Source organism: Poecilia formosa, unplaced genomic scaffold (genome assembly GCF_000485575.1).
Source record: "Poecilia formosa unplaced genomic scaffold, Poecilia_formosa-5.1.2 Scaffold111, whole genome shotgun sequence".
NCBI classification, from domain to species: domain Eukaryota; kingdom Metazoa; phylum Chordata; class Actinopteri; order Cyprinodontiformes; family Poeciliidae; genus Poecilia; species Poecilia formosa.
The window spans coordinates 1,643,571-1,662,911 of record NW_006800050.1 but is presented as its reverse complement, the minus strand read 5'-3'; the positions used below and the strand labels follow the sequence as shown (position 1 = coordinate 1,662,911).

General features: G+C 39.3%; 2 protein-coding genes and 1 long non-coding RNA gene across 4 annotated transcripts; 2 read left to right on the top strand and 1 right to left on the bottom strand.

The window, feature by feature from the left end:
• Nucleotides 1-438: 438 nt before the first annotated feature.
• On the top strand, nucleotides 439-4,502 carry LOC107837077 (protein transport protein Sec24D-like). The gene is made up of 5 exons (XM_016675259.1): nucleotides 439-550; nucleotides 2,344-2,531; nucleotides 3,709-3,811; nucleotides 4,035-4,168; nucleotides 4,254-4,502. The coding sequence occupies exons 2-5, from the start codon at nucleotides 2,381-2,383 to the stop codon at nucleotides 4,484-4,486; spliced, it is 621 nt and encodes a 206-aa protein (XP_016530745.1). The 5' UTR covers nucleotides 439-550; nucleotides 2,344-2,380; the 3' UTR covers nucleotides 4,487-4,502.
• On the top strand, nucleotides 4,469-17,810 carry sec24d (SEC24 homolog D, COPII coat complex component). Its single transcript, XM_016675258.1, has 19 exons — nucleotides 4,469-4,640; nucleotides 5,256-5,377; nucleotides 5,571-5,682; nucleotides 6,274-6,401; nucleotides 7,312-7,450; nucleotides 7,561-7,676; nucleotides 8,719-8,843; nucleotides 10,859-11,050; nucleotides 11,191-11,284; nucleotides 12,034-12,150; nucleotides 12,257-12,427; nucleotides 13,532-13,628; nucleotides 13,728-13,873; nucleotides 13,955-14,093; nucleotides 14,586-14,704; nucleotides 14,789-14,968; nucleotides 15,051-15,245; nucleotides 15,444-15,533; nucleotides 16,359-17,810. Exons 1-19 carry the CDS (start codon nucleotides 4,487-4,489, stop codon nucleotides 16,497-16,499), a joined length of 2,577 nt encoding a protein of 858 aa, XP_016530744.1. The 5' UTR covers nucleotides 4,469-4,486; the 3' UTR covers nucleotides 16,500-17,810.
• Nucleotides 10,198-12,317, bottom strand: LOC107837078 (uncharacterized). Of its 2 annotated transcripts, XR_001663058.1 has the most exons (3): nucleotides 12,227-12,317; nucleotides 11,995-12,102; nucleotides 10,198-10,431 (listed from the first exon to the last, which is right to left on the bottom strand). It is a non-coding gene; the product is annotated as an uncharacterized LOC107837078 (long non-coding RNA). The 2 variants fall into 2 exon arrangements; XR_001663057.1 differs by lacking the exon at nucleotides 10,198-10,431 and having other exon boundaries at nucleotides 11,771-12,102.
• Nucleotides 17,811-19,341: the final 1,531 nt, after the last annotated feature.

The following is a 19,341-nucleotide window of genomic DNA, read 5'->3' as shown; positions in this document are numbered from 1 at the left end:
AAAAAGATTTAATATATAATAAATCAAAAATGTTTACTTAGCATAATAAATCTGAAAACTAGTTTAAGTACCAGGTAGTAGGTAGGCTGTCTATATTCAGGTGATGAAACTCTGACTGCTGACGTGTATGGGGTCCCTCAGTTTCACGCATGCGCACACCAAAAACACAGTCTGTAAAGTTAGCTTGACTGCTTCACACAAAAATGAAAGTCAGATGGCGAACTCTTCAGAGTAAAAATTACTACTTGATTATGAAAAAGTGTCCGTATCTAAAGACACCAGATGAATTTTATTTGGCTGTAAAATGTTGATTTGAGACAGGTTCAGTGTGATTCGTTGAGAAAACGACGTCAAGTTTACTTTAATTCCCTGATGCGAGAGCGTGTCTTCATCATTGGTGCTTTTATTTTGAAAAGCTTTCACGCCCCGTAAAGATGGCTGGTTTGTCGTCGTCACGGCAGCGGAGCGACCCGGTGCTCTGTGGAGTTTGACGTGGCACTCCGCTTTTCTCAGAGAAGAAGAGGATCTATCTCTCTGCCCCGCTGTTCAGGTAAATAACACAAACCAGGAATGATGACACCATTACACCTCAGATTAATAATATTTCCTCCTCAGGTAACATTTAATGTGAAACGTGGTCTCACAGATGGAAACTTTGTAGCGCTTTCCGCTTACTCGCAAAAGATGCCTTAATATGTAGTAACAGTGTGATGTCATGTTTTTATAAACGTATATAAAGGCCAATGTTATTAAAGTACTATTCCTTTTACAAAATGGCAAACATGCCCGGCAAATTGTGTTTTGATTAATGAAGAGTTGTAACGCCTTTTTTTCCTTTCTTTTTTTACCCATCATAACGGACTTTGACGTGGCAATTTTCGGAAGTTGCGCAGTTCCCCAAGCATAGAACCTCTAACCCCACCAAAACTGTCACAATGTACGTGTTAAATAGGTCGAATTGTGTTTAAAATAACATATTTCCGGGGTTTAAAAGCATTAGATGAAGTTGTTAATACGCAGCTGTTGCTTAATGACCCAGCTGTGCTCAGTGGCTGGTTTTTAAAAAGTTAATTATAGCTGCAGGGTCATAAGCTTTCTGTTTGAATACGTAGATTTAGTTGAAACTTATACAGCTACGATTTTTAAATTGCAAGATCCCGTACACATATTGTGATGTATTTTTGTTGTAATTTGTGCAACGAGCCTGTGCATAATAAAACTCAACAGCACATTTTTTCCACTTTAAAACTATATAGTCACTTCCATTCATTAACTGTAGGTCTACCCGCATATTGTTTTTTTTCCTTGTATTAATTCATTTGAAATAGTTTGTAATTCTGCTGGATTTGCTTAGAGCTCACCATAATCTGATTAGAAGATTAATACAGTTTTTTATTGATTACAGCTGGTTGTGTTCTAATAACTTTTTTTTTTTCAGAGTAATCTTAATTACATTTTTCAATCTCAAATTGCAGTAGATATGGCAATTGTTAAAACAATACCATGTAAAATGATGCTGTCTCCACAGTCTTATCATCTGGGACCTCCCACTTGGAGTGAACGCTGAGCTTTTTTGCATATTGGTTCGATGCTAGTGGAGTTTAATCCCTCGTAGGACTATCTTCTGTAATCTTGGGAAAACGTGTACAGGTCTGTAAAATAGTTGTTTATATCCACTAGGCACACCCATGCCTAATTACTGCCGTACTTGTGAAATCAATAAAGCCGAACCTTCGTGACAGCACGAAGTAGGCTAAAAGTTATTGAAAGTCAACAATAATTCCCTAATCTAAGAAATACAAAGTCATTAGCTTCTATTAAAAAAAAAAGGATTAGAAAGGAATTTAAAGCTTTTGAACATATTTTCAATTTGGATCAAATAAAAAAAAAAACTTGTCCTAAATAAACCAAGCTGGTACATCTACGGTAAGCTAGAAGTTTTCTCCCCTTAAATTTTATTTTCTCATATAATTTTTATTTATTTTAATTGTCTAAATAAAAACTTATTTTTAGGCTAATGAAAGTATGTTTAAATTAAGCAGTGGCAGTCGATTTTGAATAAGCATTAAAGTATACACTTTAATTGTTTGAGTTGACTTTAGTTAAACTTACTGCGTTTTACAGTGTGGTGTTCTTAGAAGAAAATTTAAACTGAAGCAATGCTGCTTTATCTATCAGGAAGCAAAGTCGAAGGTCTGCCACACATTGTTGATAACAGAATGAGGTCAAACCTCAGCTGAGGTTCACGTTGCTTGTTTACGTCCGGTTTACGCAAAATACAAAATTAAATGAGCAACCACAAAGAACTAATTCATGTATTTTATAAACTTTATGTTTTACCAGGTTGGTATGAGCAGACAGTGACAGCCGTCCCATCAGAATGAGCCAACAGGGTTACGTAGCTGCGCCCCCATACTCCCAGGCCCAGCCGGGAATAGGGGGGTACCAAGGTGGATTTGGAGCTCCCCCTGCCCAGCCCCTCTATGGACATTACGGAGGACCACCTCAGGGATTTAATGCTCCACCAGCAGGTACGATCACATTTACAAAAGAATGCTAAAAGAGATGTTTCAGTTTGTGTGAATTGAATCTGCTCAATCCAGCTCATGTTATCAATATTTTATTTAAGTATTTCATTTTTTTCCCCACTGCGTGCAAGTTTTCCTGCTCCATTAAATCACTGCTGCAACCAGCTCTCATGTACAGACATTTTTCCAATTTAAATGCTACTACAAAAAGCTTTTGGCCTACCTTTGAAATGTTATCAGTGACACGAAACTAACACTGCATCAGTGCTGAAGCTGAATGGTTATGAATACTTTTGAAAAGCAGTTTATGTTTGTGCATCTTCTTTTAGTTTCTTCCTTTTGGCACTGCCACAGTGGATCATCTTCATCTCACTCTAGCTGTGAAAAGACACTGACTGAAAACATCAGCAGACGTGTTGATGTCCTGTTTATTTCTCTGCTGACAACTCACCAAGTGATGTTGCTCTGCAGTGATTTGCATCTAACGTGGGTAACAGAGATCTGATCACACAGGACCAGCTTCTAATGCCAACTATGAGTGGTCTTGCTTAGCCCTGTCTACATTTCTCTCAGTCAGCCAGGGTGCATGTTAATCTTAAATCTCAACACAGCCATCGATTCATGCGTGGATTTACACTGGATTAGACGTTTGCAATATTCTAGTCTAAACTACTGCAGCAATATCTCAACCCACTCAAATAGGCATCCTTGTATTTCTCCCTGTTAATTTTAAAATAATTTTGTTTATGTTTTTATAAACCATTAAGTAAGTTAGCAGCTTCTTACTCAACAAATGTCCTGACTTTACAAACTTGTAGGTGGAAAGCATCTGCTTCTCAGCCACAGGAAAAAGTGTCAGAGCTGGATATAAACTTCTCTACTACCTAATACTTTCAAGCTTTGTTTAAAGAGTCATTCCATGAAATAATTTCACTTTGCATTGTGTTTTAATAATTTTTCAGACATAATCCTGTCATTTTCCTCTGTCACATCTCTCTATATCCATGAACCTTCTCTGTGACCTTCCTTTTTTCCGCGTCATATTTAACATCTTTTGTCCAATACATCAACATACCTCCAATTCACACACCAAAACCATCTAAGTGTTGCTTCCTCCAAGCTTGATGACATGTATTTATGTAATACATAGCAGTAGAAGACTATCTGTTATTCATTGCAGGTATGATGAAGTCACCTCCTACCTCGCCTGCAGCAATGCCACCGCCTCCTGTATCCAGTCAGTACAATCCAAGTGTGCAGCAGAACGGTGCTCATCCCCAAAGGTAAATTCCTTGGAACAGCAGCTGGATAGAAAGGGAAATTCAGTGAAATCATAACATTTGGCGAAGGTATAAAACATTGACCTTACACCATAAAAGGTCATGAGCGCAAATACTTTCTAAATATTACCTTAAGACTACCAATACCTTAGGTAGGAGGTATTCTGTCATTAGTAGAATCCACTGAATCAGTTTTAATTAAATAATCTTTTCTAACCTTCTACAGGTATGCCTCTCCATCGGCTGCCTCTCCTCCTTATGGTCAGCCTTCACACTCTGTGTACAACAGCATGGCATCGCCTGCCCCTCCAACGCAGCAGCTTGCTAATCAGATGAGTGCTATGAACCTGGGCAGCTATGGTAAAGTTGTTGTTTACTGATACTTCAGAGTTTTCCGTTATCTTTAACACCTGACATTTCTTAATGTTTTGCCTTGTCCTCATAGCCCCAGGCGCCATGCAGAGCCACCCCCCTCCTCCAACAAGCTCTGCTGCCCAGCAACATTTCCAGACACCAGCTCCAGCAATGGGTCAGCCACAGATGCATTCAGCCCCAGCACCACACATGGCCTCTCAGAATCAGATGTCTCCGCCACAGTCACCCCTTACAAATATGCCGGCATCAGGACAACTAATGGGAGGACAGTCGATGACTGGGCCGCCAATGGGAGGACATTAGATGGCTGGGCCGCCAATGGGAGGACAGTCGATGACTGGGCCGCCAATGGCAGGCATGAACAGGCCTTTTCCTGGACCTCCACCTTCAGGCCAAGGAGCTTTCCAGCAACATGGTACAGGACCCACTGCTCCGTCAGGTTACCCACAGCAATCAGGTAACAAGCTTGCAATGCCTTTCACAGCAGGGTTATTTGTTGTATTAAATTATATATTTTTCACATACATTATATTAATATTATATTTATTCAGTATAATGTCAGAACTAACTAAGAATCAAACCCTTTATAGGACAGAACATGCAGTCTTTCTACACTTAGACCTTCTAATCGCTTTGCATCACTGGCTCTGAAGTATAAAGTACACCGGTGAAAGAAAAACCTGGTTTTGATTTGTTAAAATGTTAACATGTAGATAAAGATTTTAAAAAACATACAACATGTAAAATCTTCCTATTAAAAAAAGGAGCTGAATATTCGTCTGCATAGTTAGACGGAGCAAGAAGTTCCTACTATGGCCTCCTGGAGGTAGCAAATCTTTGTCCGTGGTTCTGCATTCAGGAGCCTGGTAGTAGAGGTGGAAACTTATCCATGATGTGTGTATACCACTATGAATTTTGTCTTCAGAGGACTGGCAACACTGGACTCATTCCAAGTCTTCATAAGCCATAAGGAAAATTAAAATATTAATCAAAGGCACATGTTTTGAGTAGAACCTTAATTTTTTTTCTTTGATTCATTATTCTGATTATGATGCATTTCTTAAACTTGCAGGTCAGTTTGGGGGACTCATGTCTGGACCCCAGCCAGGCATGCCAGGGGCCTTTCCTGGATCTCCAGGTGGACTTGCTGGTCCCCCTCAGAAGAAACTGGATCCTGATTCTATACCGAGCACAGTGAGTGTGCATAAATTATACCTGCTGTATTACAATCTTTTCTGCTGTAGTTGTTCATTCTGAGTCAATTGTTTGTTTTGTTGGCAAATCCATAAACAACCTTGCTTTAATTTCATACGTGTGTTTGTTCTACTCTCAAATTCTGAAGGATTATCAAGTAAACCTTTTTTTACTCCAACCTTTCTGCATTTAGACCCAGGTTATTGAGGATGACAAAGCGAGGCTGGGAGGACAGGTCTTTAGCACAAACATCAGAGGACAGGTCCCACCTCTTGTCACCACTGACTTCACAGTTCAGGATCAAGGTGCCAATATTTTCGATCTGAAACAATCCTAAATGACTACTCAGACCACTGGTATTGGTTTGTGTTTTATTTGTACATAATTGATTCAATGGTGAGGCTCTCTGACGTCACAGAAGACAAACGCCTGTGATTGGTTTGTTTGTACCTCCATTTAATCTACTGGCTGGATTATATGAATATGAAACATATCCCACATTATCCAACATACCCAATATAATAGGCTCTTTATTTCTGGTTGATGTGTCTGAGCTTCGGTTGAGAGTGATCCTCAAAGCAGTAATCTTGAAAAACTTTCATTTAATGCAGGTCAAACAATAGGAATATGTTCAATATGAACATTTGTTCTTAGTTTTAAGTATCATAACTACCAGAAATATATTTCTTCTTTTTCCTTTTTAGAGCAACAGCAGTGTTCAATTTAAGATGCATTTTATTATGTTATGAAATACAATGTTTTTAATACATTTACAATGTCTGGTTAAGTTGCAACATTACTTTGATAGTGATAAATAAATTAGCTACAATTAGAACAAAAGTGTTTCTCATTTTGATGTGTCCGGCGATACTGAAATGTTGTTTTGCTGACTTCAGGGAATGCCAGTCCAAGATTTATACGCTGCACGACGTACTCACTGCCCTGCACCGCTGAGCTGGCCAAACAGTGCCAAGTGCCTCTTGCTTCCATCATTAAACCATTTGCTAAGTTGCCCAAAAATGAGGTAAGCTTCACTTTTACTCGGACCATCACACAGAGAAGGAAGATAAGGTTACGATTCATTTAAACAGCAATGTTTTGATGTTAGTCGAGCGTTTATTCAACACTTGGATGGTTCTTTTCTTGTACTGTTTTGTCTGTCTACAGACGAAATTGACTTTTTCTTTTGTAATGCAGCATGAGCTCTAAATTATGCCGAGTTCACTAAAGCTGTTTATATCTATCTGCTTGTAGTGGCATTTACACTTGGTTTTATTCAATTAGTGAACACACTTATTACCATATGCCTGAATTTCACTTTTTTTTTCCCCCCAAAGAAATTGTCATTGTTTGAAGGACTTAATTTGTCCTTTGAATAACCTCCTTTAGATAATTGTTGGAAGAAGAATACTCACTTAGATATTTTCCACCTCCGCTCACTCTGTCCCAGATGCCACACGGCCTTTTTAGGAAATGTTAGCTCTCCTCATCTGGCTTTAGACCTAGCGTTAGATCTACTGGGGCAAATAAAAAACAAATGCGGTTTGGACAAAAAGTCTCAAAGGTGATATTTTCTCCTCACTTATTGAGTGCATTGCATTTGGACATAGCTCAAAAATCATCTTATCGTGCATAAGAGTTACTTTGTGTAACTGGTTTTAATTTGTGAACCTAGAAAACACCTGTAGAATACTAAATTCTCTCAAATATTGTTGTTCTAGTAGTAAACTATTATCTTAACATAATTTAAAGCGGCGTTTAGTTTCTCATGCATAAAAGGATCATTGGAAAACTCTTCAGTTGATAGGAAGTTGGCAGAGTGCCTCTCAAAAGAATCCTTGCCCTTTGAACTTTTTTTTTTACACTGCAACTGAAAACTTTAGCATATGGCAACCTTGTAGCACATCTTTTAACAGGTTTCTTCTGTTGTTCAGACTCCTCTGTATGTTGTGAACCATGGCGAGACGGGCCCAATACGCTGCAATCGATGCAAGGCCTACATGTGCCCCTACATGCAGTTCATCGACGGCGGTCGTCGCTATCAGTGCAGTTTCTGCAACTGTGTCAATGAAGGTATGGCACGAAGAAAATGAGACTGTGTTAAATTCTGTTAATGTAATAAGGAGTGAAATAATATATGAGAGAAGGTTACATTATGTGTCATTCTTTGCTTTCTTGTCAAGTGCCGGTCTTCTACTTTCAACACCTGGACCACATGGGCCGTAGGGTGGACTTCTACGAGAGGCCTGAGCTTTCCCTGGGATCCTATGAGTTTGTTGCCACGCTTGATTATTGCAAGGTAAACTACAAGAACAGATCTGGCTGCAGTTATCCTGTTTACACAATGCTGACTTAAAATGATCTGATTAATACAGAGAAATAACTACATTTATCAGCTCTGTTCCTGTTTATGGCACTGATTATAAACACCACAGTTGGATCCGACCATAAGAGCGCCAATACTGTACGCAAGATTTTCCAGAGACTGTTACTCATTGTACGAATTAGTCTGGCAAGGACATAGGGTTGGACAAAAGTCTTGAGCACACTGAAAACAGGGGACAATGGGGAGACGGTGATGTAAATTATCTGTGTCCCAAATGAGGACAGCTGCTAATGTAAACAGCAGGAGAGGTTTCAACTTAGTCACTCCACTGATTTATTTTTATTCTGCTTACAACAAATGAAACAAAGCAATCAGAGTGAAACCTTTCAAACACAAGTACAACTCTTGTTTTTTTACAGAACTAAAACAAAATGTGGACATAGATTTTTTTTTTTTTTTGCATATAAAAGTTTGACAATTCTGACATCCATATATATTCAGCCCCCTTCCTTTGAGATTGCTAAATAAAATCCACTTTTTTTTTTACCAATCATTTGCCTTCAGAAGTCATTTGATTGGTAAAATATGGAGGACCAAAACGGACAAAATTAAATAAATGCATCTTTAATAACTAAATGTACAATTAAATAAAGTTTAATCAAGTGCCTAAATTATTGCATATGTCATAAAATCATTAAAATGCAATCTTATAATAGGTGATGCAGATAATTAATCAACTGTATTTATTTCATGATTCCTGTTCCAGCAGTGACAACATCAAATAATTTTATCTGTCAAAATCGCAAGTTGAGGAGCGGGGCTTACACCGATCTGTTTAACTCCATTAGTTAAACGGCATAATGGAGAATTGTCATGGAAGCTGTTTTGTGACCACCTCCCTTTAAGTGTCAACTTAAGAAATTGTTACTGTGTGCTTACAGCAAGAAGAAATCACTTTTATGTCACTAGTTGTCCATCTTGAGAGAATAAACTACTGCGTTTTTTCCCCTCGCAGAACAATAAGCCTCCCAATCCTCCTGCCTATATCTTCATGATTGATGTGTCCTACACCAACATCAAAAGCGGACTGGTCAAACTGGTATGCGATGAACTCAAGACTCTGCTGGAGAAGCTGCCCAGGTACAAGCAATAATACTAAAAACCAGTTTGTTTATTCCCATTCGAGTAAATCGGTGCTACAATTCGCATCCAACATCTGACTAATTGGGGGAGAAAAAAACAAAACGCTTTTCTGATTTAAAAAAAAAAAAATCAGCAAAAACAGTTTGTTCTTTGAGTCAAGTGAAGGTTTCATAGTTTTGCTATCAGTGAAATGATAAAAACAGAACTCCTTGAGCTTCATCCACCTTTTGCTGACATTTTGATTTATCTTTGAGAACAGCTTGCTCTTCTCTAGGTTACTCCTTACATGCTCCTTTAGTGCCAGCAACAATATCTCTGTTCTTTTTGCTGTCATGACTTTATAGCTTAGATGATGCCAAAAACATACCGTGGATAAAAATCTGTCAGTTCAGTTCGACTTGCTTATGTTGGCCACCTGTCCTGCCAAATGTGTGCCGAATTAATATGGCATTCATTAAAAAGTTACATTAAAAAGCAAACCAAATTATGTAGAGTGAGGACACAGCTGAACGTCAAAGCCGTTAATGAGTCGTACTTTTCCTTTAGAGGGAATGCGAATCTGGATAAGTTAAATAGAACTATATGGAAATAGCATTTGGCACTTGCAGTGTTGGCAAAGTGTGATTGTCTTCTGTGTTGTGGTAAATATGAGTGGGTTTTTGTGGAATACCTGCAGACTCAGAATACCTGTAGACTGAGCTAACGCTAATGGTGAGATGAAGAGGTTCTTTATTCATGTGTCCATGAATCACAAATATAGCTCTCAAAAGAAGCCAAACATCACCAAGCAAACCCCTCTTGGATCATGTTCCAGTCCTGCAGGGATGTTTATACTTGACTTGGAAGGACTTCTTGTTAAATGAAACAATGCAGTGAAGCCCAAAGATAAGCCAGGTTCTTGTCTAAACTGTTCTTCTTCTTCTTTGTCTGTTTTGCTTCATGCAGCTCAAACCTTTTGATTCAGAGGTTTTCAAAGTCAGATTTAGTAAGACCCCTCTTTCATAATTCACAGTCCAGTTCCAGATGATTTCATAGTCTTGTAGGCATTATATTTTAACTTTGACCGTTTTGTTGGATGGTTAAAACGGCATCACAAAAGTGTAATGAAGTTTAAAAGTAAGAATTCAAGGTACAACTCTGAATTTATGGTAGATTTTCTTAATTTACAGGGTCAAAAATACAAATACATGTTTGAATAAAGCTCAAATGTTTTGCTAAATATCTTTCAGAGAAACCACCATCAACAAGCTTCTATCTAGTATATTTATAGAAGGATGTTTGTTATTCTATTGACAGTATTGGCAGAGCTCATGTAGCTCTACTATATTTAATCTCTCTCTTTAGGAGCATCAGAAATGTGCACAAATAAAATTATTAAAGGAAGTTCTGAAAAAAAAAAAAAAGAAAATCAAGAAGCAATAGTTGGAACTTGCCTTCAGTGTTGCCAAGCAACTAATTGTTTGTCTCCTTTCACTGCTGAGCTTTTTTCAAGATGGCGTTGAGCTGGTTCTTCCGGAGCTCAGTCGAGTATGAAGGTTTTGGGCCAGATGGTTCCCCTCTCAGTGGTGTTGTAACATTCATTTCACTGTTTAGAAGACACAGATGTTCCAGTTTATAAGAGTTACCCATTGTTGGTGCGTCTGTTTATATTTGTATTTTTACCCTGTGTGGATCAGAGACTTGCAACCGGTTCTTGTGACACTGCACCCTAGCAAAAGAACAAATCATTAAACCTTGCATATTAATATTCGGATCAGAACTGTGGGTTTGCTATATCCAAGATATCCAGGTTAACAAATTTGTGTCTTAATGAGAGAAAATAACTTTCCCCCAGAACTAATCCAGTTATTTGTTTCCTTAACTAATAGAATATTTCCTCTCCTCCGATCTCTGCGCCTGGCTTGATACTAGTTGAGGCCACCCTGAAGGGAACCCGATCCCCTCCTTAAAGTCCTTTGTGTGTGTGTGTGTGTATATATATATATATATTTATTTTTTTTGGCTGATTCCAGGGAGGATGGAGCAGAGGCCTCAGCAATAAAAGTGGGCTTTGTTACTTATAACAAGGTGCTTCACTTCTACAACGTGAAGAGCGCTCTGGCCCAGCCGCAGATGATGGTGGTGTCAGACATAGCCGAAATGTTCGTCCCTCTGCTCGACGGCTTTCTCGTGAATTACCAGGACTCCAGGGCCGTCATCTACAAGTAAGATGCATATCTCAAAAAATGAGTGCCTGCCGACTGCAAGTTGGAAGCGAGCAAATGTCTCCGCTGACGGCCCCCATTCAGTCAACAGGGCTGGCAGCTGTTGGCTTTGACCAGCTTTTAATCTCTCCTCTCTTCAGCCTCTTGGATCAAATCCCCGACATGTTTGCAGACACCAACGAGAGCGAGACGGTCTTCGCTCCCGTCATCCAGGCTGGAGTGGAGGCGTTTAAGGTTAGCAACAGTGTGACATGTGTCAGCGTGTAGGGGGGACACGGCGGCACTTCCTGTCATCATCCACGTCGTCATGCACTGGTTTGAGTTTATATGTGCACTGAAACCTGTTTCCGTTTGTGTGTCGGGTTCTCACAGGCCGAAGGATTCTGTTTTCTATATTTCTGCTTCTATATGTAGAAGTAGAAATATGTGCTCTTGTCTCTTTAAAGGTCCCCTCCATGACTTATGGAAAACTTTGGTACTTAGAGCTTTCTCCCAGTCAATCTTCCTGTATATCTGAATAGCACTGGATGCAGTTCATTCAAACTCCATTAGCAGTCCATGGTTGCACAAAGTAAAAATCAGACAAACCAGCATACAAATAAAAAAATATCAATTCAAAATATGAAACCACAGGACAATAACAACTAAAATCACACACAAACACTGAAAGCAGTGTTTGAAGTGATCATTGTTTCAGATTTATGGGACTACAGACTGGAGTCCACTTAGGCAAGCAGCAGTTTATTTTCTCAATCTATTGTTTGTGTTCAGTTAAAGCTAACAGACGGCTTGTTTCTCTGATGCAAGATCAGGGTTTATGGTTAACTGGAAGAAGCAGATAGAACACAATATTTCAGAACTATACTGTTTACATACCAGTTTGCTCCACTTCTGGACTTTTTTTGCACAGATTTTTGTTGCTACACAAGCCAAACTGTGCCAACCCAGTCAGATTTGCGTGTGATCTGTTGTCGTCCTTCCAGGCAGCAGAGTGCAGCGGGAAGCTCTTCATCTTCCACTCGTCCATGCCCACCGCTGAGGCTCCGGGGAAACTGAAGAACAGAGACGACAAAAAGCTGGTCAACACCGACAAGGAGAAAGTGAGCTCCTTTTTTAGATGAACTTTCTTTAAATGTCAGTTTATAATCTGCTCATTAAGAGTGAATGATGTCTTACCCAACACTGATGGCCTTGTTTGTACAATAGACCCTTTTCCAGCCTCAGAAAGGAGTGTATGAGCAGCTGTCTAAAGACTGCGTGGCACAAGGATGCTGCGTTGATCTCTTCCTGTTCCCCAGCCAGTACCTCGACTTGGCCTCCATGGCCGACGTGCCTTCACACACCGGAGGCTCCGTCTATAAGTACAATAACTTCCAGGTAAGGAGCTCAGACTAAATACTTCCAGTCTTGTTGCGCAACAAGCTCTCAAGACACTGCAGAAGCACAATTTGCAACTCTTATGGTTCTCCTCTGAGTCATTTTTATGATTACGTGGAGCTGTGTCAGTGTTACCTTATGCTCAAACAGGAGGAGGGATTGCTGCAAAGTAAAGAGCTGAATGGAAACAGCTGTGCTCCCCGAGATGGAAAACTAGCATTTGACTGCTTTGTGTTCTCACTAGAATCAAAGTGAAATGCTTTTGATTAAAGTGGAACCCATTTAGTTTGATTGATATGGTCTTAAATTTCTTTTACAAATGTAATCAGTTTGTTCTCTGAAGTGCCTTGAGACGACGCGTGCACTAAACTAATGAAATAAATAACTTTGCAATTTAAACAGATCTAGAAAATGTCTAAACTATGCTACAAAAATATCTACATAATTCAGAGGAACAAATAACTAAAGTAACCCACTTATGAAGACGATCTTTTTGTTAGTTAAACTGAATTCTCTAATGCCACATATAAAATATTTGATACTTGTTTTCCCAAGTCAAGATCTTTTATTTGTCTTCTGCCCTCTGGTGGAGTATCTAAATATTACAAAAAGCAGGAGAATTTTATTCAAGACGGCTTTTCACTCACTGTGTAGGAAACGAGTCCAGTTTTTAGATTGACAAAAAGTAAAATGTTAAAAAGATTATTTAAAAAAAAATGTTAGTAGTTACACAACAAATAAACAATAAGGATTGTTTTCATAAACAACTGAAAAGACGTGCATTAATTCTGATGCTCAAGTTATGCACTTTTTTTATTTAGTAGCTAGATTTAATTTGTAAAAACCGTAATACATTTACACCTTGATTTATACTTGTCAAAGCATCTAACAAAGTCCTAAAAGATGTTTAAAGTATAGCGTTTTCTATTTCTTGCACCCAATCTTTTAAAGATAATATAAACATATTCTTCATGCAAAGTTTAATTAAGTCACAAAATGAAATCTAAATTCCTCTGAGATGTTAGGATGTATTTACTTTTGCTAATTTCTCAGCCTGTTTGACCAAACAGACCAAATAGTGACAATAGTGCCATCTGCTGGCAGGTGGCGACCGATGGGGAGCACTTCCTCAGAGACCTGAGGAAGGATTTGCAGAAGAGCCTGGGATTCGATGCCGTGATGAGAGTCCGCACCAGTACAGGTAAAGAAAAGCAAACCTTTACTTCCTATTGTTAAAATTGGCCAACAGATGTTTTGCACAGTGCCGTGTGTGTGTGTGTGTGTGTGTGTGTCCCTCCAGGCTTCAGGGCCACAGACTTCTTCGGGGCCATTTACATGAACAACACCACGGACGTGGAGATGGCGGCTGTGGACTGCGACAAGGCTGTGACCGTGGAGTTCAAGCACGATGACGCTCTCAGCGAGGAGTTGGGGGCTTTTATGCAGGTCCGCCTCTCAGAAACAAGATCCGCTTAATAACATGGCGACGGATCCTGTGAGAACATTTCATTGTTCTTTAATTCCCAGTGCGCTTTGCTGTATACCACCATCAGCGGTCAGCGACGCCTCCGCATCCACAACCTGAGTCTGAACTGCACCTCGCAGCTGTCCGAGATGTACAAGTGCTGCGAGACGGACTCCCTCATCAACTTTTTCGCCAAATCAGGTCAGCTCCTGTTTTATCGCTTAAAGTAGAAAAAAAAAGTGTCCTCTGGTTGAAAGGATTAAATATTCTAGTTGAACCCAACAAAGGAGAAGCTGGTGCAGGCACTCGCTGGCTCACCAGTCAGGAATGTAAAAACAGCTATTTGTGTCTGAATCACAGAAACCAGTAGAGGGCATCGGATGCATCGGATGTCATTTAGGCAGACGAGGCTCAAACAAAACATCTCGTTGTGTGTGACACACAGGTTTCCAAAACAGTTTCGCAAACTTTTATCAGTTTTATTTCTTATAGTTTCTGCTATATCAGCCTTTTTTTTTTTTTTTTGAAAGGTGATTGGAGCAAATTTACTGTAAATGTTTCTAACTAGATGACAAGAATGTTCTTCTTTTCATTGAAATTGGAGGAAATGTGAAGAAACACTGAGCTTTTGTCTTAAATGCCATATTTAAAGAATTGCGTAAGTGTTTAAAAGTTGAGCCTTACTGCCTCCAGCTTACCGTGCCATACTGAACCAGCCTGTGAAGAACGTGAGGGACATCCTGGTCAACCAGACGGCCCACATGTTGGCCTGCTACAGGAAGAACTGCGCCAGCCCATCGGCTGCAAGCCAGGTCGGAGAAATAAAGAAATTAACATTGAGCGATTCTCGTTTTGGCATCAAAAGCTCCTGTTTGACTGTATTTTTCTGCATGCAGCTGATCCTGCCTGATTCCATGAAAGTGTTCCCAGTCTACATGAACAGCCTGATGAAAACGGCTCCACTAGTGGGCAGCACTGAGCTCTCCACAGATGACAGGGCCCACCAGCGGCTGTCTGTCATGGCTATGGGGGTGGAGGACAGCCAGCTGCAGCTCTACCCACGCCTCATCCCACTGGTAGGTGCAAGCAGACAAACTGTGCCTGGTCAGCGGTTTCTTTGATCAAAACGTCAGCGAAACCATGCTTCCCGTCTCCCAGCACGACGTGGACGCTAGCGGCGAGGCGGTGCCTGCTCCAGTCCGCTGCTCTGAGGAACGCCTCTCAGACTCCGGCCTGTTTCTGCTGGAGAACGGGCACGCCATCTTCCTGTGGCTGGGCCAAGCGAGCCCGCCGGATCTGATCCAGAGCCTCTTCAACGTGCCCTCGCTCGCCCATTTGCAGCAAGAACACATGGTGAGAAATCATCTCATTACGTACGGGATGAAACGGTTTGTCGCTTTAGTCTCCAGATGAATTTAATGGGAACTAGAACAACTGCGTGTGTTAATGTGGCCTAGAATCACAAAGGCGACTTCTTCTGCTCTTGTAACCATTAGTAGAATCAATATTACAAACCTGTGCTTTAAACTTTAACCTTCTTTGTGTGCTTAGTTCACACTGCCAGAGCTGGACAACCCGCTGTCAAAGAAGGTCCGAGGCATCATCAGTGAGCTGCTGGAGAAAAGGCCAAACTCTATGAAGGTAACGACTAAAACAATAACGAGCTGCTTCCAAAGGAGGAAAAGAAGAGTAAAAGATACACTTTTAAATGATAAAGCAACAATTATTAGGACTGGACATGATAAAACCCACAAGAAGAGATCATATATGTAAAGTGGAAGGAAAATAATTTGTGGTTTCCATATTTTCTCACAGTACGTGCTAGTAACATGTATTCACCCCGAGATACTTTAGTAGAAACACTTTTAGCTTGAAATGAACCTCAGAGCTTTAAGAGAATTAAATGTCTGCCCATTCTTTGCAACATAACTGTTCAAAGCATGTATTATTTTATAACCAAACCCTTCTTCAAATGTCTGCATAACTTTGTATTTACCTACAGGTGGACTAATTACTATTTAGACAAGTTGCACTGACCTATTTTTTGGTGATAAATACAAATGCACACAGCTTTTCAGATATTTTTAGAAGTTAAATCATATTTTTTTCCTTCTACTTTACAATACCATTGTGTTATAGATTGAATTTTTGTGATTGTAATGTGACAAAAGGTGAAAGTTCAGAATTTGATTTATAAGGCTGGTGTATGGTGTCAGTATTTATGAGAAACATGTAGATGTAAAGTAAAATAAATAAATAAATGCACAGTTTATAGAATATTAGTAAAAAAAAAATCATTAAGAATTAATCACGCACTACTCTACCACATAAAATCCCAATAAAATAAGAGGAAGTGAGAAAGTCGGAACAGTTTCTCCTCGTGTTACCTGGAGTCCTCACATCATCATGACGTTTCCAGCTCCTTTACAAAGAGCAAACCTGTAACATTTCTCTCATCCTGCTCAGCTGCAGATCGTGAGGCAGAGAGACAAACCGGAGATGTTGTTCCGTCAGCTCCTGGTGGAGGACAAAGGCCTGCATGGCGGCGCCTCCTACATGGACTTCCTGTGCTACGTTCACCGGGAAATCAGGCAGCTGCTCACCTAAGCCGACACACCTGGCCTCCTCAGAACATTTCAGATGATCCGTAACACATTTCTAAGAGATACGAATGATAACGTGACTGCAGACAGCCTTCAAGAAGCCCAGAGCCCAAAGCTGCCTCTGGGACGGTTTGATCTGCAAAATAACATCTTGTCGTTAAGAGCTTGCAGTAAATGAGGATCTAAAACCCACTTTGACCTCAGCAATACCCCATCCAGTCTAATATCATTACTTTGTAAATTATTTTCTGGAAAAGACAAAAGGGTTATTTGTGTAGACATTCTGTGTTAATCTTCCAAGAAGAAGTATTTAAGTTGTTATTTTTCAAACAATAAATACTCAATATTTAAAATGGCTTTTAGATGTTTATCATGTTTACTTTACCATCAGACTGGAAAGTGCTTTACAATAACCAGATGAAAAATTCGAAAACGTGAGGAGGACGACAGCGAAACAAGCGTCTGGGTGCAGGAGCTGAATTTCTGTCCTGCTTTTACGCCAGGAGTGACTCAAAGCGTTCGATTCTCGCATGCCTCCTCCGAAAGTCGCATTCTTTGTCCATTTATGGCTGAGCTTCCATCCGCACGACCTGCAGAGACGCAGAAAGAGCTTTGTTTTGCTGTTCTGAGCTCACGGCGAAGCGAACGCAGCTGTCGCTCGGCAGCAAATGAGGGCAGGAGGAGAAAAGACATTTCTTCTCTCCTCTTGCCTCGAGTCCTTGAGATGCTGCTGCTCCTGCTGCTGAAAGGGAAAACATCTAGTGAGACAAAAGACTGGGTGGCTGGAAGACATCAAAAAGATTTTTAATTTGTTCTTGTCATGAGTTGCGCATTTTTATTGAAGGTTAATTTAAAACCAAATTAAAAAAAAAAAAACTTATTCAATAAATGCAAAATCAACTTTAGCCAAAGCGTCAGCCTACCTTCAGTGTACAGATCCATTAAATGTACGTACAAAGAGTTTTCAGTACTGTATCTTCATGCTATTCCAGATATTATCCTGTCCTGTGTTGATGCAGCCAGCATATTCGTTTTTTTTTGTTTTGTTTTTTTGTATTTACACAATATTACCAAATGCCTTAAGTTGATTTATTTGTTAATATTTCTGCCAGAGAGGTAAAAGACCAGCAGTTGTGTCACTTTAGTTTGTATGCAAACTTATCTCAGGTGATTTCTGTCCATTACCATTTCAAGTTGAAAGCAGTGATTTGGTTTGAGCTGGAATGATGGAGCGAATCGACGGTCTTTGATGCTTGTTCCGCTTCCTAACTGTAAACAACTTTTTGTTTTTGGTAATTAAAACTTTCGACTGAAACAGTTTCGCTCATTTGTTTCTTTGCAGTCACTGCAGTAAAGAAATTAGGATATCATCAAAAAAATGAATTCAAGTAGCGATACTCATTTAGATTCATTGCACACACTGATGTTTCACTTCTGCTCATTTTGATGATTCACAACTAATAATAATAAACTGTCTTTAAGATTTAGAATATTGAATAAGATCAATTCTTTTAATACAAAAATGTTCTGTCTAGAAAAATGATGGGGAAAACTGCTGACTTGACAGTCACTGACGCGCTACACAAGGAGGGTAAGTCACAAAAGGTCAAGTGTCTGGCTGTCCAGCAGGTGGACACGTACAGATGATGAACCACAACCATTCAGCTAAAGTCCTCGAATGTCTGAGGTCTCCTCTTGAAATGCTTATAACTGCCCATTTCACCAATATTTTAAGTTAATTAGAGAAAAACACATCTCATTAGTTTATAAATATATATATATATAACCATGAAAATAAACTGCAGGCATTGGAAAACATTTGAATGACCCTATCACAGTGAGTCTTAATTTCCGTGTGTGATAACCTGTTGCTACCACCAGGGGGCATGAACTGATCTTAATTGAGTTTGAAGCAACTGCTTTTTAACCTGAACATCAAAAATGTGTTAGTATAATTTTAATTAAACGAATAACTTTACTCTGTATACAGTGATGAACCGTTCACATTTTATCTGCTTCATGGACGATTCTTATTTTCACAGAGTGAAAAGAAAAACGAGTGGTCAGAAAATAATCAATGACAAGCTACGATATTTAAAGTGGCGAATCCAATAAAATCAATATTGACCAACTCAATGCAACTGAACCTTGTTGTGACAAAGCCTCCAACAATCAGTGGCTCACATCAGTGAATAAATGAAAATAATATAAGTTTTACTATTTAAACTCAATAAATAAAAATCAAAAAGCCCAAAGCCATAAAAAATAAAGAAAAAAACCCTTTTACACTAAAGAAATGTATATGAAGATAATTATTTTAATTTTAATACTTCAAGTCTAAAAAATAAAGCTACATTTAATAACTGTTTTAAAACTAAAACTAAACAAATTAAAAAGATTACATCTTAAAAGCCAGAATTTAAATATACTCAATTTCTTAAGTGTACCTGCGTTTATAGATAGTTTGGCGAGTCTTTTTGATTTCAAATATCCAGGTTATTGTGTGAGAGAGAAACAACAGAAATATTGTCTAATGAAAACCAATCAGTACATATATATAATGCCCAGACAAGTAGTTTCCATCCATCAGATTGTTACCCAGCATGCTTGGCTTTTTCCTCCATATAGTGCCACTCAAATCCTTCACTCGGGAACCAATCATGTTGATTCAGTGTCGGCAGCTAGACGTTGCCCTGCAGGGAATGAAGGAGGGAAAAAACACCCCAACAAGAAACTTTGCAGACAACAAAGAAATAATGCATCAAATCTGAGATCACCCACCAAACCCCAGTGGTTTTTACTGCTAAAGCAGCAGATTACAAGAACAATCTGAAGACCTGCAATTC